The sequence below is a fragment of the Stegostoma tigrinum genome, chromosome 13, assembly GCF_030684315.1.
Source record: "Stegostoma tigrinum isolate sSteTig4 chromosome 13, sSteTig4.hap1, whole genome shotgun sequence".
NCBI classification, from domain to species: Eukaryota; Metazoa; Chordata; class Chondrichthyes; order Orectolobiformes; family Stegostomatidae; genus Stegostoma; species Stegostoma tigrinum.
In genome coordinates this window covers 72,202,657-72,225,831 of record NC_081366.1, presented here as the reverse complement: position 1 = coordinate 72,225,831, position 23,175 = coordinate 72,202,657, and the positions used below count along the sequence as shown (strand labels likewise).

Below are 23,175 nucleotides of genomic sequence, written 5' to 3'. Positions count from 1 at the left end.
CTCAAGCTTGCTTTGCCAGTCTGGATCATGGCTGACCATGAATGCTAATGCTAATTTTCCACATTATCCAAACATCCCTCTAAGCAGAAATTTATCATCTCAATCTTGAACATGCTCATTAACAGAGATTCCACAGCCTCCTCTGGGATTGAGAATTCCAGAGGATCATCATCTTTAGACTGAAGAAATCGCTCTTCATATTGGTTCTAAGTGGCTTAGCTCTAATTCTGAGACTATGTTCCCCAGTACTAGACCACTAACCCACCCCCCTCCCCCAAAGCCAGGGAGGGCTGAAGCATTGTTTCCTCATCTGCCCTGTCATTTAAACAGAAAATGCTGAAAAGACTCAACAGGCCATAACCATGATGAGAAAACCATTTTATTTCCTCTCCATGCTGAACATTTCCAACAATTTGTGCTTTTATTTCAGATTTCCAGCTTTTTGTTTCTGTGTTGTGTTGTCTCCCAGTGCATTTCACTGTGAGGTGTTTTGCAGCTTTTATGTGTTTAATTCTTATTCCTTTGTGGTTTTCGCATTCTGAATGCTATAAATATTTAGAAGAGCAAATAAGCTTCTGAGTCCTCAACTTGGCCCCCAGTCATTACAGTGTTGGCCATTTCTCATTCCACAAAGCCAGAAGGTTATGGATTGAAAATGCACCCTAATCTTAAATGTGGTGTGAGCCAAAGTCAAGTGGGATGCTGTTCTCACCCATTCAGTCTACTAGGGGCTCCCCAGGAACAATGCTGTCCTAGAGGATGAAGTCAGAAATCACACAATACCAGGTAATACTCCAACAGGCTTATTTGAAAACGCAAGCTTTTGGAAGCTCACTCCTCCTTCAGGTGTTAGTAAGAGAGGTAATATCAGGCACAGAATTTATAAATGTAAGATCAAAGGGTCATACCACTGATGAGGATTTACTAAGCAAACCTAAGATACTGTTAAATCTTTAATTAGTTAGAAGGTTTTAATTGATTACTATGTATAGTAACAATTTCTAAACAAGGCCTCATACCTTATATGCATTGTCCGATATAAAATGTCATCTCTTCTTTACACTGATAAAGCCTTTAGTTTTCTCAGGACAGTGACTCGTAAAACATTCAGAGATTTACATTTACATATTATTCAAGTAAAACCTTCTAACTGATTAAAGATCTAACAGCATCATCAGGGGTGTGTCCCTTTGATATTTCATTTATAAATTCTGTATCTGATACGACCTCTCTCATTAACACCTAAAAAAGGAATGAAGTTCCAAAAGCTTGTGTTTTCAAATGAACCTATTGGAGTATAACCTGGTTGTGTGACTTCTGACCTTGTTCACCCTTGTCCACCACCAGCACCTCTACATCTTCAAGGACGTGAGCTGGTTTGTTGCAGACCAAGGTCACATTCATCGTATGGGCTATGAAGCTTAAAGCCAATGTAGATCATGGCTTTAACTATTAGCTACCAAGAAAGTTTACTGATGGTTTTGAGCTGGGTTATTTTGGAAGGTTTTACAACATGATTAACAATTCCCTTTTTTGTTTGCAGTGGATTTTTCAGACAGCAATGGCCTCTTCTTGTCTCGCCGTGAGTCGCAGGGGTCTGTGTATTCAACAGCCAGCGTGGAACTGGGTTTCCTCAGTTCTCTCCAAGCCAGAACAGAGGTATGACACAGGGAGCAAAATGTCCATGATGGAGGGCACCCATTCAATGTGTGCACATGAGGAATTAGTGGGGGAGCTGGCACTTTGGGTTCAACCAGCAATATGAGCCATTTGGACTGGAGAGTCTCGTACATCTGAGCAGGAGTGCAACCACCAGCTACATGAGGAGGTGCTACTGATTTGAGTTGAGCCTCACAACCAATTTGTTGCATACAGCCCTGACTTAGCAAACCCCTTGTCATCTCTGAATTTCCGTGGCTGAGACTCAGCAGTGGCAACTCTAGTAAAGTGCATGCAACATTGTCTTCTGTCATTTGAGTGGGTCAGAACATAGGAAGTTTCAAAAGACATAGGTTTTAAAGAGAATAATCCTTTAAGGAGAGATGCAGCTCATTGTTCAGATTGCTTTGTCTATGAGCAAGCTGAGGGAGTAAGCAAATGCATGGTGCATGAGATATAATGTGGACAAATGTGAGGTTATTTGCTTTGGTAGCAAAAACAGGAAGGTAAATTATTATCTGAATGGCTACAAATTGATTGTGGGGAATGTGCAACAAGATCTGGGTGTCAGAGCCAAAAGAACTGTGGATGCTGTATATCAGGAACAAAAGCAAAGCAGCTGGAAAAACTCAGCAGGTCTGGCAGCATCTGTGAAGGAGAAAACAGAGTTAATGTTTCGGGTACGGTGACCCTTCCTCAGAGTTCTGAGGAAGGTTCACCGGTCCCAAGACGTTAACTCTGTTTACTCCTCCACAGATGCTGCAAGATCTGGATATGCTTGCACACCAGTCGCTGAATGTAGGCACACAAGTGCAACGGGAGATAAAGAAGGCAAATGGTATGTTGGCAAATGGTATAGCAAGGGGATTCAAGTACAGGAGTTGGGATGTCTTGCTGTAAGTTGTACAGGGCCTTGGTGAAACCACAATCTGGAATATCGTGTGTGATTTTGTAAGGGAGTATGCTCTTGCTGCAGAGAGAGTGCAGCGAAGGTTTACCAGACTGATTCCTGGGATGGAGGGGTCTGAACAATGAGGAGAGCCTAAATCGATTAGGATTGTATCCACTGGAGTTCAGGGGAATAAGGGGAATCCCACAGAAACCGACAAAATTCTATCATGGTAGATGCAGAAAGGATGTTCCTGTTGGCAAGGACATCTGGAATGAAGGTCAAAGTCTAAGGATAACAAGGTGCAGAGCTGGATGAAAACAGCAGGCCAAGTGGCATCTGACGAGCAGGAAAGTTAACATTTCGGGTCGGGACCCTTCTTCAGAAAAGGGTCTGAAGGAGGTTCCCGACCCAAAACGTCAGCTTTCCAGTTCCTCTGATGCTGCTTGGCCTGCTGTGTTCATCCAGCTCTGCACCTTGTTATCTCAGATTCTCCAGTATCGGCAGTTCCTACTGTCTCTCACAGTCTAAGGATGCAGGAAAAACCATGCGGGACCGGGCTGAGAAATTTCGTCACCCTTTTTCAGCTTGTAAAATTCACCAACACAAAAAGCAGTTGAGGCCAAAGCATTGTATAATTACAGGAAGGAGTTAGATACAGCGCTTGGGTTAGAGAGATTAAAGGATATGGGGGCAAAGCAGGAACAAACTATTGAGTTGGATGATCATAGTGAATGGCACAGCAAGCTCAAAGGACTGAATGGCCTCCTCCAGCCCCTATCTTCTAAGTTTCTGATATTTTTATCAATAATCACCATTAATTTGTCAATATGATCAGCAAAATTTTGCAAACAATAGTGGCTACCTAACTAACTTGTTATTGGACAAGCATTTTTAGTATGTCAAAACTCTTAAAATACTGGATGTGAGTTTGCTCGCTGAGCTGGAAGGTTAGTTTTCAGATGTTTCGTCACCATTCTAGGTAACATCATCAGTGAGCCTCCGACGAAACCTTGTTGTCTCAGATTCTCCAGTGTCTGCAGTTCTTACTAACTCTGAAACAATTTTAACCCCACAAGTCAGATTTACTTTTCTGTACTGACCACAATTCACTCTCTAACTTCATCACTACTTCCTTTCCCTTAAAAAGTGCACCGCAGGAACCAAAATGGATGTAGATAAAGAAAGCCATTTGGCCCATCTCACTTCACAGCCTTCATGTCATTGCATCTAGTTGGCTCTAACTCATGTTACCTCCGGATTTGTTTGTCATGCTAATTAATATGCTCATTAGAGATAGCGAACAGAAAGACCACGGATCCCCTCCTTTGTTTCTGTGGACTTTGCCCCAACTGAGATGAACAATGTTACAGCTAAAGCAGGAAGAGAAAGCTCAGACGCATCCACTTGATCAGCATTCAGTGACAGCAGCTGGAAAGTAATGCACATGTGCTTTTCAGACAAGGCCCTTGGCTGTGGTACTTGCCAGAATTAAATAAAGTGTTGGTGTTCAGTGTCTGGCCTTAGGGTTTGAAGTATCAATTTCTGGACAAGTTATCCACAATATACTAAACGTTTTGAAATGCTGTCTTGACTGGATGACAATCTATATTAAACAATATCGAATATACACAGCTTTTTGATGAGCCACCCTTTCCAGCATGTTTCTTCATTTGAATTTACCTAAGAGTGGGTACACCTCTTCCATCAAAAAGTGTAGTCAGTACATGAAATAGATTGGTGAGATAGTGAAAGCAAAAGCTTTTCAATCAGTTTGATCCAATCGATGCTGTAGTGGGGAGATTGTGTGAAATGAAATGAACTGAACTTTCTTTTAATCCATGTCTATTTTGTGACCTTATGAGAAAGGAACTAGTGATAAAGCTAGTGATAGTGTTCAGTGCAGATAGGCAAATCTCATTTGTGATCATTGCTTTTAGCAGTAACATTCACACCACACAAGTGCCATCTGTTACAAGGGAATGGTCAACCGCCCCCAACCCCGTCAACAAAGACCCAGAGAAGCTCACCTCCCCTCATAATCTGTTAAAGGAAGTGTGAAAAGTGGTCTTACCTACCTCTCATTTCCCGTAATCTGTTATAAAGGAATGGTTAAATGAAAGAAATCCCTGAAATTCATTTTGTAATCAACAACCAACCATTTATTTACCTAACTGTAACAGTGAGCAAATTAACAGAAATACTAATAAACCGAACAATTCACCCTTCACTACTAACTATTCCCAATTAAACACAGAGCTAATGGTATGCTGTTCCAATAAATACATGTCCCACTTATATAAAACAAAGTAATAAGAAAAAATAAAATTAAAACTTAGTCTCTCAAAATTACAGCCAGGATACATCTTCCAGAATGCTCCACATCCTCTCTGCCGATCCTCAGTTAGAAACACCTTTCTCCATTGAATTCATGTGCCGGGAATATTAATTAAGAGTGCCGCTGTACCTTTAGTTTAGATAATGGTTTTCTGAGAGCTTAGAGAATTCTGTAAGAGCCAGTGATTCTTTCTTTTATAACTGAGAGCCGTTCTCTTGGCAGATGACAGTTGAATCTCAGACTGATTTTCAAATATCCTCTTTTTTTATACCTTTGGTGACTTATTAATTTCTTACAATAGGATTGGTCCTAGGTTATCAAAACAATAAATTTCTTTTAATTTAATTGGGTTTTGGTATTTAGGGCCTGGTTTAAATTAATTGGCTATATTCAAATACTTGTTGTCTGTGTAAAAATGCTGCTTTTCCTGCTGACAGTGTAGCCTTTTGAAATAATGTTTCAATTTCAAGAACTCTGTGCATCTGCTGCTGCCTGCGGGCAATTTTTAATTTCCCAGCCTAAAAAGACACACCATCTTTTAAAGGGACCAAGTACTCTTCTCTCTTATCAATTTACAGAAAACAAACACTCTACCCGACTTTGTAACATATCGCCAACAAGAGAGAATCTAGCCATTATCTCTTAATGTTTGATTGCAGTATCATCGCTGTATTTCGAATCCCTCCTCCCAGCCAACATCTTGGGGTTACCATTGTCCAGAAGCTGAACTAGACTTGTTACACAAATGCAATGGCTACAAGAGCAGGTCAGAGGCTGGAAATCCTTTGGCGGGTAACTCACCTCTTGGCTCCCCAGTCATCTATAAGATGCAAGCCAGGAATGTGATTGGATACGCCCCACTGGCCTGGATGCAGGAAGTTTGAATAACACTCAAGACACGTCACATCATTTCAGGATAAAGGGGCCTGCTTGACTGGCAACACATCCACCACCTTCAATATTAAGTGCCTTTGCCATCAATGCAAGCATTCAGCAGGGTATACCATCTATGAGATGCTCTGTATTAATTCACAAAGGCTCCTGTGTAGAAGCAACATCAGTATGCCAGCATCACCCTCAATGGGTGTAGCCAACAATGCCCATGTTCCACCAACAAATAAAAAAAAGCTCCAATCTTGTGACAGTCACAACTTTTCACTTCTGCCGGTCCCTATAAATCTGTCTAACTCCGTTCTCAAGATGTACAGCGAGCCCACCCTCCGCTCCTGTCTGGGTTGGTGTATTCAAAGGTCTAATCACCCTCTGAATGAGGGTTTCCCTGCTCACCACCGTCTTAAAGGAGGGAACCCTTATTTTGAAACTGTATTCAAAAATAGTCAAACAATCATAAAACCTATCAATATGAATGATTAGGGATGCAGAGAAGCCAGCATCTGCCGCTGACGCATTATTCAGTGGCATACATCCATTCTCTAGTCACAAAGATGAGGAAAATGCATTCACAAAGAAGGGTCCTGACCTGAAACGTCTGCTTTCCTGCTCCTCTGATGCTGCCTGGCCTTCTGTGTTCATCCAGCTCCACACTGTGTTATCTCAGACTCCAGCATTGGCAGTTCTTACCATCTGGCACTTGAGAGAGGCTTTTGAAGCCTGTTGCTCCCTCCACTGGGGGTCAGCTCCCTGACTACTTTCTGCGGCTAATTAAGAGTCAGTTAGATCTTTTTGGTAATGCTTCTAAACATGCCCACCACTGATTCACACATTTAGTACCTCAATCTTCAGTCCTCTGCTGACAGTGTTGGCAATTAATCAGCAAGCTTACCTTCCTGGTGGAGGTAGATCTGTCTTTGGGACATGCAATGTAATTGAATCATAGCAGTTTGCAGTACAGAAGTAGGCCATTCAACACATATTATCTGTACCAGTTCCTGAAAGAGCTACCCAGCTAGTCCCATTGTCCAGCCTTTTCTCCATAGCCCTCTGAAATCATCATTTTCAAATAAATATCTAACTCTCTTTTGAAGCCTCCTGCGGAGTCCACCTCAGTCACTCTCCAAGGCAACTCATTCCAAATGCTTTCTGAGTGAAACAGTTTCTTCTCACCTGACTCCTAGCTCTCTTGCTGACAGTCTTGAAATTGTGACCCGTGGTTACTGACATGCCAACTACAGAAACAGAGCATCCTTCTTTATCCTATCAAATTTATTCTCAATGATCCTGCAAGCCTTCTCAACAAAATTTTCTACCTACCTGGCCACCTTCGGAGAAATATGCCTGTGAACACCAAGGTCCCTCTGCTCCTTTAGTCCGCTCAAAGTTGTATCATTGACCCCATATTGTCTCTCCATGTTTCTTCTAACAAAATGCATTGCCTCACATTTCTCTGTATTGAAATTCATCTGCCAGGCATCTGCCCATTGGACCAATGTGTCAATGCTCCTCTGAATTTCCCTGTGTCATGCTCACAATTCCCTATTCTCTCGAGCTTCATATCGTCCGCAAATCTAGAGATTTTGCCTTCAACACCCATCACAAAATCGTTCACACAAATCAGAAAAAGCCAGAGTCCCAAGCCTGATCCCTGGGAGCACCATTTCCAATTTATCTCCGATCTGGGAAATACCCCCTTACACCTACCCACAATTTCCTACCTTTTAGCCAAACCCTAATTAATGCTGCAAAGGACCGATCAATCCCGAACATTTCTAATTTGCTAACTAACCTGCCAGGCAGCACAGTGTCAAGGGCATTCTAAATGTTCAAATGTACAACATTGACAGCATACGCTCATCTATTGCCTGTGTCACCTGGTCAGAGAATTCAATTATATTTGTCAGACATCACCTGCCCTTGACTAATCCATGCAGACCATCAAGTATGCATGTATTTTTCTCCCAGAGTATTCTCCTGTATTATGTCTTCCATCAGTTTTCCCACTATTGATGCGAAGCTGATAGGCCTGAATTTTCCTGGGTTATCCTTTCCCCCTTCTCAATCAACAGTGTCACATTTGCAGTCCTCCAGTCCCCCAGGATTTCTTCTGGAAAATTTCTGACAATGGTTTTGCAGATTGTTCCGCCACATTGCTCAGCAATCTTTCATGCATTCCATCTGGGTCTGGTGACTTCTCTAGCCTTTTTAGCACCTCTTCTTTATATATTACTGTCCTGTTCAGTTGTGCGACACCCACATCAACTATATCATTGCCACCATTTTCTAATCTGTCAAATACAGTAGCAAAGTATTCATTTAGTATCTGACCGACCTTTTGCTTCAATGAGCAGCTTACCCTGCTTGTTTCTAATGGACCCCACTCTGTCCTTCACTAATTATTTACTGACAATATGTTTGAAGAACATTTTAGTATTTGTTTTGCCATCCTTTCTTCTTGCTTCTTCTTAGTCTTTCTTACACCATCCTTGGGCTCTCACCTGCTTTTGAGAAACTTTCCCTGATTTCTGTTACGATCATTATTTGCGTATGCTTCATATGCCTCCTTTTTCTTCCTTATTTTCTCATCAATATGCTTAGTCATCCGGGGACTCTAGCTTAGTATACCTGTATTTATTTCTCATGGGTGTGTACCTAGCATGCACCATATTCATTTCTCTTTTGAAATTCTCCCATTTTTCATCCATTGTTTGATATACCAAAATGCATTTCTAATCAAAGTACTTCAAGTCAGCTTTTAAACACCTACATTCTGTACTTTTCTAGTTTGGGATCATAAACATTGATTGATTTTTTAAAAAATCCTATTCCACCTGAATATTATTTCTTATTATGTTATGCTCATTATTTCTCAAATGCAATGCTATGATCATTATTTTCCAAATGCTCCCCCACTCTAATGTTCTCCAATTGGCACAACTTACTTCCTCGGACCAGATGCAGCAGAGCTTCCTCCCTGGTAGGACTGGAAATGTACTACTCCAGAATGTTCTGCTGCACACATTGTAGAAATATCTCCCCTTTCATGCTGTACCCTAGGGTCTTTGAAGTGGCAACTATCACAACCCTACTTTCCTTACAGATTCCCATAATCTGCCTACAAATATCTTCTTCTATTTTCTTTCCATATACGGAGGTCTGCAATGAATACTCAACAAGGGCACCACTGCCTTCCTGTTTCTTACCTTCAATCATATAGATCTTAATTCAGGAACTGCATCTGATTCAATTGTGCAGACAAGAGGTTGAGGAGCAGTACTACAACTGGTGGAGTGAAGACAGTCGATGCTGCAGAAGATTCTGTGTTAGAGGTTCGTAGAGCTAAAGGAGGTTTTAGAACATAGAACATTACAGCTCAGTACGGGCCCTTCAGCCCACGCCTTTTTTACTCTCTGAGTAAAGAACCTACATCTGACATCTATCCTATATCTATCACCCCTCAATTTAAAGCTATGCCCCCTCGTGTTAGCCATCACCATCCGAGGATAAAGGCTTTTAGAGGGGAAGGGACCCTGAAAACAGTTATGATCTCTGACGTTGCGTTGAAGGGTTTTCAAACTGTGGTTCACCGTGATGTTGTTTAACACAAATGTTGCTCTTGGTTACAGTATGAAAAACCAAGCCCGGAGATAGAAAATGAGAAGAAAGTTAAATACTGCTGCATTTACCTGCCTGACAAAACTGCCTCTTTAGTAATGGTTCGACCTGGCTTGACTATCCGGGACTTGCTGTCTGGAGTTTGTGAAAGGCACGGAATTCCTCTGGCAGCCACTAGTACCTACCTGGCTGGAAGTGACAAGGTACGTTGGTGTTTAGCATCTCACAATTTACTGATGGCCTCAGGCTGCTGGACCTGACCCAATCCCCCTTAGCTGACAATATACTCAACAGGAAGTCTACCCCCTACACATTCTAGCACCTAGCCTCTCAGCACCCTAACATCAGCAGTTGCTACTGCAGCTATAAGTACCTTTAACTTTTAGAGTATGACAGCTACCGGCTGCGAAAAGAGAAAGTTATTTGCCCCCACCTCTGACTGTCACATGCTATGAGAGAGCTGTCAGAACCTAAGGCTCTGTGTTTCTCAGGGAGCTCTGAGCAGAATTTCCTCTCTAAGGTGAGGAGCCCCTTTTTCTTGCAGAACGGAAGGGCCATTTACCTAACAAAAACAAAGTTTCTGGAAAAGCTCAGCAGGTCTGGCTGCATTGGTGGAGGAGAAAACAGAGTTAACGTTTCGGGTCCGGTGACACTTCCTCAGAAACTGATGGTGGCTGGAAAAACGTCTGTTTATATGCAGAAAATAGGGAGGTGGTTGGGGCAGGGAGTAAATGATAGGCTAGAACCCAAAGAGAGAGAAAGACAGTTGGACAGATAAAGGAGTTGCTAACGATCAGGCTGGGAGGGTGAGCAGTTGTTAATGGGGACTGTGGTCGCCATTTACCTAAGATTGTCACTCCTCAGAAAATCTGGCCCCAAATTATTTTTTGCATTCAGTCACCAACTTCTCACATATATTTCAGTCAGAAGTCGTAGCACTAACCCTAACCCTCTCTACACCGAGTAGTCAGAATGCAGAACCCATCCTTCTACACAGCATTTGAGGTGAATATCAAAGATGTATTAAAGGTAAATTAGGTAAATATATGAGAGAGAAATGATTTGAAGGATATGCTGATCAGATTAGATAGGATAAATTGGAGGTGGCTTATGTGAAACATGAAAAAGACAGTACAAAGCATTTGGGTTTAGTGGTTAGTTTTTACGTGGTAAATTCCACATAATTCCAGGTATTATTCTGATTTGAGTTTTGTTTTGGTTTAACACAATGTTTTCACTTCATATTGAAGTGAATGCTAACAGACATTAGGGAAGGGGAAGTTACAAACACCATTTGCAGTACTGTAGGAAGTAAAAGCAGTTTTAACGTTTTTTTCAGAAGTGTCTTAGTGAAGTCAAGAGCGCTTAATCGCCACAAAGCACTTTTGTTTTGTTAAACTAAGTTTCATAAGACTTTAATCCATTGCTGTCTGTTCTTGGTCCTAAACTTCACAAAAGAGTTTCATTCATTATGTAGGTGTGTATCACAGAGAAATCTAACAATGCAAACAACCCAAGGTCTTTCAGTCACTCAAAGCTGTACTATCATGATCTGTACTGTGAGGCAAAAATCTCTCAGGCTCAGTTTTCAAAGTTTCAATTAACTCCTATCAGCATTCACAGCCTTTGAGAAGCAAAATGTCTAGGATCCAGAGAGGTTTTAGGTGTCCGGGGGAGGGGGGTGGTGCAGGGGTGTTATTGGGGGTTTGCAGTTGGAGAATCTCACTTATATAAATATTATTGTGAAGCCAATTCAAAGATTTTAAAACCCCTCAAGTTCTGTTCAAGAATAAAACATTCTTCTACTCAGTACAGCTATGAAAACCATTTGTCCATCTGTTCTGAGTTCTGAGAAAGGGGTGACTCGACCTGAAATGTCAACTGATTTTTCTCCACAAATGCTGCTAGACTGGCTGAGCTTTTCCAGCAATTTCTATTTTTGACTCCATTTGTGCTACTTCTAGTATCCCTTTGCCTTCCGATCTGAGGTCCCCGAATTCTCACACCCCCTCATGCTCCTTCCCTAGCGTCTTGGTCATTTCAACCTCCGATCACTGACCTGAAAGCAAGGGTGCTAGAAATGACTAACTTAGCTTCTTTCTTCCCTCTGTGGCTCCACTTGATACACCAGCCTGGTGGGGATAAGGTTCAAGGCCCAAGATTAAGGTTTCCTTAGACCTTTGCATCATTCTGTTGTGGAGTACCAGGAGAGGGGCACATTCAGATATTGGACACTTCATAATATCTTTGGTTCCTGATTCTTTCCTGTCAAGCATTTTTTCCCCGTTAGAATACCTTCATCAGGTAATCCCTTCCAACATTTTGGCCTAAATGGCTTCCAAAAACTGCTGCCTCTCCATCTCACTTCCCTCTTTTAAAACACTCCTTAAAACACACCTTTCTGATCACCCATTTCACCATCTGACTTAATACTGCCTTGGAACCATTCCCTGATTTATAATACACTTGTGCAGCACCTAAGGAGGTTTTATAATGTTAGTGATGTTAAATAAGTAATGGTTGTTGTTGCTTCTGATCTGTTCAGAATCTCTGTTGCCATCCTACCACTGCTCAGTGTTCTGAGTAAAGACTCACTCATTAATGCCTAACAAAGATTACTCTTCCAGATGACTGGGTCAGCAAAATTTAAACAGGACAAAAGAAGCTTAAAATGAATTTTCTGGGGCTTGATTACACCCACTGGTGCTGTAAATGATGTGGAAATAAATCTGTGTCCAAATTAATCGGTTTAAGGATCCCGAGTTTACGACTCAACAGCTGGTCTTGACCCTTCTATCTGCAAAACAATGAATATGAATAAGTATAGCTGACTGCGACTTGTTCCCACCCTGTTTTCTATTCTCTACTACAGTCAATCCATTGGATAGCAATAGGTCTGAAAACTCCAGCAATTAGCCCTCTCCCATCATTCCTAGCCTGGATAAACCAGCGAACATTGTCACATGACTAACCCCTGCCTCTTTTGAGGCAGTTTAACTCAACCAAGAGCAGCGTTGGTGGGGAGTTGATGGCCTAGCGGAATGAGCGCTAGGCTATTCACCCAGGAAGCTCTGCTAATGTTCTTGGGACACACGTTCAAATCCTGCCACAGTAGATGGTGGAATTCTTTTTCCAATAGTAAGATTAGGCTGACTCGCCACAGGTCAACGTAACAAAGAGTTTTATCCATGTACATTTTCGCTTTGTGCTCCCTGCTGATCAGCACTCTATGAAACTAACTGAGAAAGCGAGGGAGCCCCAAATATAGGCCACTCCAACTTGTGAAATTTCCCATGATACCAGATCTGATCATTTTGCTACATTGCCCTCCCTGCTGCTGAAGTTAGTACGATAATATCTCCCCGTGCTGAGCATGTGTTAATTGCTGTAGCATACAACACAACAACATGTTATTTATTGCCTGATTTTACTTGGTATTTCAGAAGCCCCTTGCTCTGGATCAGGATAGTATGATCCTGTGTGACCGGGAGCTTCGAGTGGAAAAGAAAATCCTGTTTGAGTAAGTGCCACATTGTTAGTTGACTAATATCAAACGGTGCTGATAGGCTTTCTGTGATCCAGCCAGTGAAAAGTCTGGAGAGATTTTTGGAGATCAAGTTCTGTTTAGTAATTCCTGAGTTTGAGTTTTGGATGCTACCTATATCTTTAAGGTTCTATAAATGTGGCTCATGTATTTACAATTTTAATGCACGCTGAAAATTAAGTGTGAGTGTGCACACACCTAACTTCCACACAAAATATGCAGGGCAGGCAGATTTTGAGCCAGTGTACCATCTTGATCATAGGGCTGATCAAGAGTTGAGCAGAGTAACCCACCAATGCTATCTTAATACACTGAAAAGGTGCCTCTTCTGAGTTTTCGCATCACTTGTCAACATTTTGGAAACCTCAAAGTAGCAAAATCACAGCCACAGGATCTAACAGAGAGTGGTCTGGCAATATTCCAGGGCGTAGGGCAATTCACAAAGCATAGATAATCTAAAAATAATCACCATGCATTGGGAAATTTTGAGCCCAGAAGGCCGCTCTAGTTAGTTTGCCAGAGCCAAGAACATCATTTGAACTGCATTTTGTGCAGTGTAAATCAAATAACAGTACAATACCACCCAGAAATAGTAGGAGCTGCAGATGCTGGAGAATCTGAGATAACAAAGGTGCAGAGCTGGATAAACACAGCAGGCCAGGCAGCATCAGAGGAGCAGGAAAGCTAATGTTTCGGGTCTAGACCCTTCTTCATAAATGAGAACACCAGGGGAATACCGCCGCAAGATAATAAAGTGTGAAGCTGGATTAACACAGCAGGCCAAGCAGCACCTCAGAAGCACAAAAGCTGACGTTTCGGCCTAGACTCCTCACCAGAGAGGGGGATGGGGTGAGGGTTCTGGAATAAATAGGGAGAGAGGGGGAGGCAGACCGAAGATGGAGAGGAAAGAAGATAGGTGGAGAGGAGAGTATAGGTGGGGAGGTAGGGAGGGGATAGGTCAGTCCAGGGAGAACGGACAGGTCAAGGAGGTGGGATGAGGTTAGAAGGTAGGAAATGGAGGTGCGGCTTGGGGTGGGAGGAAGGGATGGGTAAGAGGAAGAACAGGTTAGGAAGGCAGAGACAGGCTGGGCTGGTTTTGGGTTGCAGTGGGTTGAGGGGAAGAGCTGGGCTGGTTGTGTGGTGCAGTGGGGGGAGGGGGCAAACTGGGCTGGTTTTGGGATGCGGTGGGGGAAGGGGAGGTTTTGAAGCTGGTGAAGTCCACATTGATACCATTGGGCTGCAGGGTTCCCAAGCGGAATATGAGTTGCTGTTCCCGCAACCTTCAGGTAGCATCATTGTGGCACAGAAGGAGGCCCATGATGGACATGTCATCTAAAGAATGGGAGGGGGAGTTGAAATGGTTCGCGACTGGGAGGTGTAGTTGTTTATTGCGAACCGAGCGGAGGTGTTCTGCAAAGCGATCCCCAAGCCTCCGCTTGGTTTCCCCAATGTAGAGGAAGCCACACCGGGTACAAATGGATACATTATACCACATTGGCAGATGTGCAGGTGAACTCTGCTTAATATGGAAAGTCATCTTGGGGCCTGGGATGGGGTGAGGGAGGAGGTGTGGGGGCAAGTGTAGCATTTCCTGCGGTTGCAGGGGAAGGTGCCGGGTGTGGTGGGGTTGGAGGGCAGTGTGGAGCGAACAAGGGAGTCACGGAGAGAGTGGTCTCTCCGGAAAGCAGACAAGGGTGGGGATGGAAAAATGCCTTGGTTGGTGGGGTCGGATTGTAGATGGCGGAAGTGTCGGAGGATGATGCGTTGTATCCGGAGGTTGGTGGGGCAGTGTGTGAGAATGAGGAGGATCCTCTTTGGGCGGTTGTGGCGGGGGCGGGGTGTGAGGGATGTGCTACAAGAAATGCGGGAGACACGGTCAAGGGCGTTCTCGACCACCTTGGGGGGAAAGTTGCAGTCCTTGAAGAACTTGGACATCTGGAATGTGCGGGAGTGGAATGCCTCATCGTGGGAGCAGATGCGGTGGAAGCGGAGGAATTGGGAATAGGGATGGAATTTTTGCAGGATGGTGGGTGGGAGGAGGTGTATTCTAGGTAGCTGTGGGAGTCGGTGGGCTTGATTGTCCATTTCAAGCCCACCAACTCCCACAACTACCTAGAATACACCTCCTCCCACCCACCCTCCTGCAAAAATTCCATCCCCTATTCCCAATTCCTCCGCCTCCACCGCATCTGCTCCCACAATGAGGCATTCCACTCCTGCACATCCCAGATGTCCAAGTTCTTCAATGACCGCAACTTTCCCCCGACGGTGGTCGAAAACGCCCTTGACCGCGTCTCCCGCATTTCCCGCAACACATCCCTCACACCCTGCCCCCGCCACAACCGCCCAAAGAGGATCCCCCTTGTTCTCACACACTGCCCCACCAACCTCCGGATACAACACATCATCCTCTGACACTTCCGCCATCTACAATCCGACCCCACCAACCAAGACATTTTTCCATCCCCACCCTTGTCTGCTTTCCGGAGAGACCACTCTTTCCGTGACTCCCTTGTTCGCTCCACACTGCCCTCCAACCCCACCACACCCGGCACCTTCCCCTGCAACCACAGGAAATGCTACACTTGCCCCCACACCTCCTCCCTCACCCCTATCCCAGGCCCCACGATGGCTTTCCATATTAAGCAGAGGTTCACCTGCACATCTGCCAATGTGGTATACTGCATCCATTGTACCCGGTGTGGCTTCCTCTACATTGGGGAAACCAAGCGGAGGCTTGGGGACCGCTTTGCAGAACACCTCCGCTTGGGTCGCAATAAAGAACTGCACCTCCCAGTCGCGAACCATTTCAACTCCCCCTCCCATTCTTTAGATGACATGTCAATCATGGGCCTCCTGCAGTGCCACAATGATGCCACCTGAAGGTTGCAGGAACAGCAACTCATATTCCGCTTGGGAACCCTGCAGCCATATGGTATCAATGTGGACTTCACCAGTTTCAAAATCTCCCCTTCCCCCACCGCATCCCAAAACCAGCCCAGTTCGTCCCCTCCCCCCTCTGCACCACACAACCAGCCCAGCTATTCCCCTCCGCCCACTGCATCCCAAAACCATCCCAGCCTGTCTCTGCTTCCCTAACCTGTTCTTCCTCTCACCCATCCCTTCCTCCCACCCCAAGCCGCACATCCATTTCCTACCTACTAACCTCATCCCACCTCCTTGACCTGTCCGTCTTCCCTGGACTGACCTATCCCCTCCTTACCTCCCCACCTATACTCTCCTCTCCACCTATCTTCTTTTTCTCTCCATCTTCGGTCCGCCTCCCCCTCTCTCCCTATTTATTCCAGAACCCTCTCCCCATCCCCCTCTCTGATGAAGGGTCTAGGCCCGAAACGTCAGCTTTTGTGCTCCTGAGACGTTCATCCAGCTCCACACTTTCTTGTCTTGGATTCTCCAGCATATGCATTTCCCATTATCACCAATACCACCGCAAACTTTATTCAAACTTAACCCGCTGAACTAACTATCTTCCCCACCACCATTAAACATATCTCATGTTGGTGCCCACATCAAATTGACTTTGGTCTGCCCACCACTCCTTGGCACTGGGAGGGGGTGAGGGACATCCTCAGCTTGTGCTGTGTGGCATTGTGTAGTCTTCATCTGTCACTGAGCATTTACAGAAGCTCCACCGAAGTGATTGTCTCCTCCTTCAGCTTTTCCTGATTAAATTCTGCTGGCTGCCTATGATTGAACTATAACTTAAGACAGCATGGTAGCTCAGTGGTTAGCACTGCTGCCCCACAGCACCAGGGACCTGAGTCCAATTCCAGCCTCAGGTGACTGTCTGTGTGAAGCTTGCACGTTCTCCCTGTGTCTGTGTAGGTTTCCTCTGGGTGCTCCGGTTTCTTCCTGCAGTCCAAAGATGTGCAGGTTTGGTGCATTGGCCAGGCGAAATTGCCTGTAGTGTTCAGGGATGTGTGGGTTTGGTTGGATTAGCCATAGGAAGTGCAGGGAGGGGGGAGTGCTGACTGAGCCTGGGTTCGATGCTCATATGAGAATTGTCGTGACGAAATGGCCTGTTTCCACGCTGTAGGGTTTTTGGGATTCTATGCAGAGCTTGCTTCTCAAAGGAGGGTGAAGAGGAGAAATTGGATGGGGCAAAGAAGCTGCAACCTATTCTAACTGGGCTTTATTTGAAGTGAGATCCCAATAACCTCAATCTGAATTCTCAGATCCCAACAGTTCCACATTCCTCAACTTTCCTCAGTCACTAAGCGTTGTACTGTTATCTTCACCATAATGCTTAACAAAAAGAAGCAACGCAAATTAACTATTCCAATCCAAATTTATGAATGGAATCATGACATATGGCATACAAAATTAACCTGAAAAGTTTCCTGTATTCTCTTGGTGCTTGCATTCTCTGTGCCTGTGTGACATGTCATTGTGTTTGTGTGAGGTGTTAACTTAGTTGTTGCTGTGTGCCTGACTTTCAGTGGAGGAGATGGCTGAGGATCTAGTACTGGACCTGTCCTGGGCATCAGACAGTACCACCTTGGCATAGGCTGCAGTAATCTGGGCTGACGCATACAAATGCATGGCCATATAGCAGATGGGGGATAGCACAGTGGCTCAGCAGTTAGCACTGCTGCCTCACAGTGCAAAGAACCTGGGTTCAATCCCAGCCTTGGGTAATTCTCCCCGTGTCCGTGTGGGTACTGTCCAGGTGTTCCAGTTCCACAGTCCAAAGATGTCCAAATATGTGTACTGGCCCTAGTAAACTGTCCCAGGGTATGCAGGTCAGGTGGGTAAGCCATGGTAAATGAGGGGTCACAGTGATGGGCTGTGGGGTAGGGTCTGGCTGGTATGTTTTTTGGGCTGTCGGTGCAGACTTGATGGGCTGAATGGCCTCTTTATACACTGCAGGGACTCCATTATCTATAAAACTGACACCCTGAGACAGGCCAACCTGTTGGTGCTCCACAGGACCATGGGAGTCTCCCAGGCCAATACCTCAAAGGCTTGCTGCCATGGCCTTTAACAAGCCCTTTAAAACCCTATAAGCTATAGCCCTGATGACAGCAGTCTGGACTTCCAGCTTGCCATTCCAAGGAAGCTGCTTTTTACTGAGATGGAAGCTGCAGCCCTCCCATCACAGTCAGGTGAGCAAAATCCACACTACAGGTAGGCCCACAAGTATCTTGATGCAGCACCATTCTGGAAAGGACAGGCTCCAACATGTGTGGAAAGCCCTTTGCTGAGTTGCTGTCAGGTTCCATCGCACTCCAATGATAGGAGTGAACCCAGGCTTTTTACAATGCAGTTCTGGAGTGCACTGTCATCAGCACTTTTTTTCTGTAACCTGAACATAGGAGCAACCTCAGCCTCCAGCAATCTGCCATTTGCTCTTGTCTTATCCCATCCAAAGTTTTTTTTTGACTCACAAAGCATTTCCTAGGATTAAAAAAATAGTAGGTATGTCATTTTGCCGTGAGCAACTCAGGACAAAGCAATAATGTTCAGCAAGATGCACCTAGAGTCAGAGTTACATGTGGTAAAACGATGACTTCTTCATCCTTCCCCTCAAGACTTTCACTGGTACACTTGAATGATAACCTTTAGCAGACGAAATGCACAATGCAATTTTCAACTCATGCCATCCACTATTAAGGAAAGGTATGAACAGGAAACCAGTTTGTTGAGTGCCTCGTGTTGGAAAATAACTAAATGAAGGATACAGTGACAGAACATCTTATAAATCTTCAGCTAATCAGAATAGATTTGATAATGACAAACCTGATTGAGGTTTTTGAAGTGATGAACCTCTGATGAAGGGTCTAGGCCCGAAACGTCAGCTTTTGTGCTCCTGAGATGCTGCTGGGCCTGCTGTGTTCATCCAGCCTCACATTTTGTTGTCTGAGGTTTTTGAAGGTTGACTGAAGTAGTGAATAGAATGAATGAAAATATATATTGACCGCTTGCAAGTTTTGAAACTTGTAGAATTACAGGTGAATTTTTGTTCCGGTTAGGATATCAACCTAAGTGGAGAGAATCAGGATAATTATCACGTGATCGCCTTTACAGAATCTGAAGCATTGGATCCTGAACTATTCACTCTATTTGAAAGATAACATTGGTCACGACATTAGGCATTGCCTTGCTATTCTATCATTGAGTAATGGGGCTCTCCCCTCATATCCTCCTGACAGCATAGCTGCCTCCTCACTTCATTTTCCTGTCTGATAGGGGAGAAGCTGCCTCCAGCACTCAGTGCTCCCTTAACAGCATTAGAATGTCAGTCTAGATTAATGTACTTACTGGAGCTGGATTTGAACTCACGATCCATCGACTGAGAAGCACAGATACTACCAGCTGAGCTGCAAGTTACCTGCAACTTGGCTTGAGAGAGGATCATTAATGCCTCTTCCCCAACGTGTATTCCCTTTGAGGGCCAACCAATTACGGAGGTTAAAGCTGTCCAGGTTGTATTCCAAACTGCTGCTCTGATGCTGCCTGATCTGCTGTGTTCCTTCAGCTCCATTCTGTGTTATCTATAACATGAAACAGTGATGTCAAATGAGTATTTGTAGTGCGTTGACTCTCACTCATCTGTACTCTCTCACTTTGATTCCCTTTCAGGTTGGAGCTTGTTCCAGTCAATCGAAAACTTTGGGTGACCGCTAGACCCACCAAAACCGTGTCCGAGGCTTTGCATCCATTTCTGATCAAATATAACTTATGTACCAATGAGGTGGAGGCTAAAATTGTAGGTATTAACATGTAGAAATAAAAGAATTTGCATTTTTAAAGCACCTTTCGCAGATCTGCCAGATATCCGAAAGTATTTGTCTTGAAGAGTAATGACCATTGTAATGTAGGATACTTGACAGCCAAGTTGAAAGGTCTATGATCCCATGAACATTAATTAAATGAAGATCAGATAGTTGACTTTAGATGATGATTGAGAGATAAATACTAGTTAAGGTCAATTTGGCTTTGACTGGTGATCACTTATTTCCAATTGAGAGGGCAAATAAAGCTGGGAGGGATGGTGGAATAGCGGTAATGACACAGGATGAGTAAACCAGGGGCCTGCATTAATAGATGAGGGATATGACTTCAAATTGTACCTCAGCATCTGGTAACAATTAAATTCAATTAACAGATGAATCCAAAACTGAAAGCAAAACTGTCATCTAAAAACCCACGTGGCTCATTGTTGTCCTTTCAGGAAAAAGGAAATCTGCTGTCCTTATCTGGTCTAACCTAGCCTATAGAATCATAGTGATATGGTTAGTTCTACACTGCCATCTGGAAGGGTCTCAGCAAGCTGTTGAGTTCAAGATCAGTTAGGGATAGGCCACCATTGCTGGCCCCGATCTCTGGGCTAGAAGAGCAAGTTCAAATCCCACTTGCCTCCTGGAGATCTGTACATGTGAGTTAAAAGTAACTTGCACTCAAACATCTACCGAGATTGCATTGCCGTTTTCCTGAGTGAGCCTTGAATTTAAGAGTCCTCTGCGATAAACAATGTTGCCTTTTGAAATTCTAGATTTTTTTCCCCCTTTGCCACTGAAACTTGACAAGTTCTGCCATTGGCCATTGCTCAGATCCCGAGTTTGTCTGGGTTATTCTGACCTTGCTGCATGGTTATGTCATGAACACATGTTTTCTATCCATATGGGTAACCACGTGATCCCCTGGAAAAGGTGATGATCAGGTTAAAACCCAAAGGTCTATTTCAGGGTGGGGGTAGGAAATAGGACATTTGTTTCCAAACACCCCACTCCAATAGCCAGACAATCAAAATTAGTGCTGTCAATCACTCACGTGTTGATAACCTTACCTTCTGTAAGAGTCAGTTCCTGATCTGTTCCAGGTCCAGCTCTTGAACAAACTATTAAAGTGTCAAAATGCTCTTACTCAGACTCTGAGGTTATTCCAGGTTCCTGAAAACAGTTTGGCCGCACACTCTGATAGAAAAGCTTTTACCGGAAGGCTGTAGAATGGCCGAAATGAATTACTTCCTTTAATCTGTGTCTAAACAGAGCGGGGAATCCCAGCCTTTAAAACTGGATGCCACTGTGTCCTGCCTGGAAAATCAACAAGTGATCCTGGACAAGATAAAAATACCCGAGCAAGGTACGCATGATGCAGAGATCATTCTCCTGGTTCAGTTTTGGCTTATTCATGCACAGGATGTAGGCATTGCCGGCGTGCTTAGTGTTGTGGAGAAAGTAATGATGAGCTCCCCTCTTGAACTGTTGCTGTCCTTGAGGTGTAGGAGCACCAACATTGGTGTTTTATGAAGGGAGATCCAGGATGTTGACCCAGCAACAGCGAGGGAACAGCGATAGAGTTCCAAATAAGCAGAATGATGTGTAGTTTGGAAGGGGACTTGGAGGCGATGATGGTCGTAGAGTTGTAGAAATCTACAGCACAGACTGGGTCATAAGAGGTTGAGGGGTGACCTTGTAGGAGGTTTATAAAATCATGACAGGCGCTGATAAAGTGAATTGCAAAGATCTTTCCCGCAGCGTGGGGGAGTTCAAGACCGGGGGCATATATTTAAGGTGAGAGGAGGCAGTTTTAAAAGGGATCTTGAGAGACAACTTTTTCAAACAGAGGGTGTCGTGTCTGTGCGTATGTGTGTGTATGTATACGTGTATGTGTGTGTGTATATATGTGTATTGGTGTGTACGCGCGTGTGTGTGTGTAAACGCCTGTGTGTGTGTATATACACACATGTATAGGTGTGTATGTGTGTACGCGTGTGTGTGTGTGTGTGTGTGTGTATACGAGTGTGTGTGTGAATGAGTGTGAGTGTGTGAATGAGTGTGTGCGTGTGTGTGTGTGTGTATGTGAGAGTGTGTGAGTGAGTGTGTGTAAAGAACTGCCAGAGGAAATGGTAGATGCATTTCCAGTTGTAACATTTAAAAGACATTTGCACAGTTGCATGAACAGGAAATGTTTGGAAGGATATGGGACAAAATGCAGGCAAATGGGACTAGTTTCGTTTGGGAAACTTGGTCACCATGACCAAATTGCATTGAGATTTGGGTGTATTGTACATGCATCACAAAAAGTTAGTTTGCAGGTATGTACAGGCATTGATTGAGGCAGATATTAAGAATCTAGAAGATACTACAACATTAAGTGGTTCAGACTGAGAGCAGTTGTGCTATGCATTCTAAGTAAATATCTTTCTGAGAGAGGACTCATCATTGGCTGATGAAACTTGCATTCTGCTTCTTATTGTGTGTGTGAGTCACCACATACCAACTCTAAATGTTAAACAGCCAGAAAACTGTAAATAACAGTTCCCACAGAGCTGACCTTTCACTGGCCAGCTCTGATCAGGCAGCACTCCTCAGCAGCAGCTTTAGATTTCTACCTTCAATTGTTGGATTCATTTTTTGTTAATATCACTTCCCGGAGCCTTTATCCATTTAGATCTCGGTGAGTGTCGTTGTAAAATGTCCAATGTGAAGAATGGATTCAGCTTGCATATGACTCAATCATGAACTGCAAATTCAGGATGAAATCTATTTTTGCAAAGATTGACATGGCTGCACAGTGGTTTGGAAATACAAACCAGTGTGGCCATGTTACAGAAAAATAGTTGCTTAATTTCTCTGTTTCACCTTCTGCCAGACAGCTGCACCAACAACATTGAGAGTGTAAAGTTATGGCCTGATGTTTAGGCAGAGTCCAGGGTTTGGGTGGGGCGTAGGGGTGTTTCCCTATTGTTACGTAGTGAGCACTTCTTGTCAGATCTGATCTTTGATACCTTGGGTAGATTTGCTGCCAACTGTTCTTCTGTCTGACATTAATCTGAACTACTAATTCCATGTGCGGACATCCTAGATGAAGATCTGTTCAAAAAAATTGAACCTTAAATATGTTTATTCTATATTACTTAATATATACTTATATTAGATCTAAGATTGTCTCTTATGAGAGAATGGGTTCAACCTAAGAGTAAGTACACATTACTACCTCAGTTACGTGCTGTAAATACTAGGAACAGCAACTCAGCAGTTGGCTAACCCCTCCCAGGAGCCTAACAGCTAGAGCTTTTGTGATCAGAGATGATGGAAACTGCAGATGCTGGAGAATCCAAGATTACAAAAAGTGTGGAGCTGGAAGAACACAGCAGGCCCAGCAGCATCTTAGGAGCACAAAACCTGACGTTTCGGGCCTAGACCTTTCATCAGAAAAGGGACTAGGCCCGAAACGTCAGCTTTTGTGCTCCTTAGATGCTGCTTGGCC

The 23,175-nt window shown here is 44.0% G+C and overlaps 1 protein-coding gene across 1 annotated transcript in view; it reads left to right on the top strand.

Moving 5' to 3' along the window:
- The window catches only part of LOC125458493 (regulator of G-protein signaling 14-like), a 101,174-nt gene that overhangs the window by 65,904 nt on the left and 12,095 nt on the right, over positions 1-23,175 (top strand). The window contains exons 8-12 of the mRNA XM_048543787.2: positions 1,544-1,659; positions 9,407-9,598; positions 12,839-12,915; positions 19,543-19,669; positions 20,952-21,045. Of these exons, the coding sequence (XP_048399744.1) occupies positions 1,544-1,659; positions 9,407-9,598; positions 12,839-12,915; positions 19,543-19,669; positions 20,952-21,045 (606 nt within the window). The remainder of the gene's footprint in view (positions 1-1,543; positions 1,660-9,406; positions 9,599-12,838; positions 12,916-19,542; positions 19,670-20,951; positions 21,046-23,175) is intronic.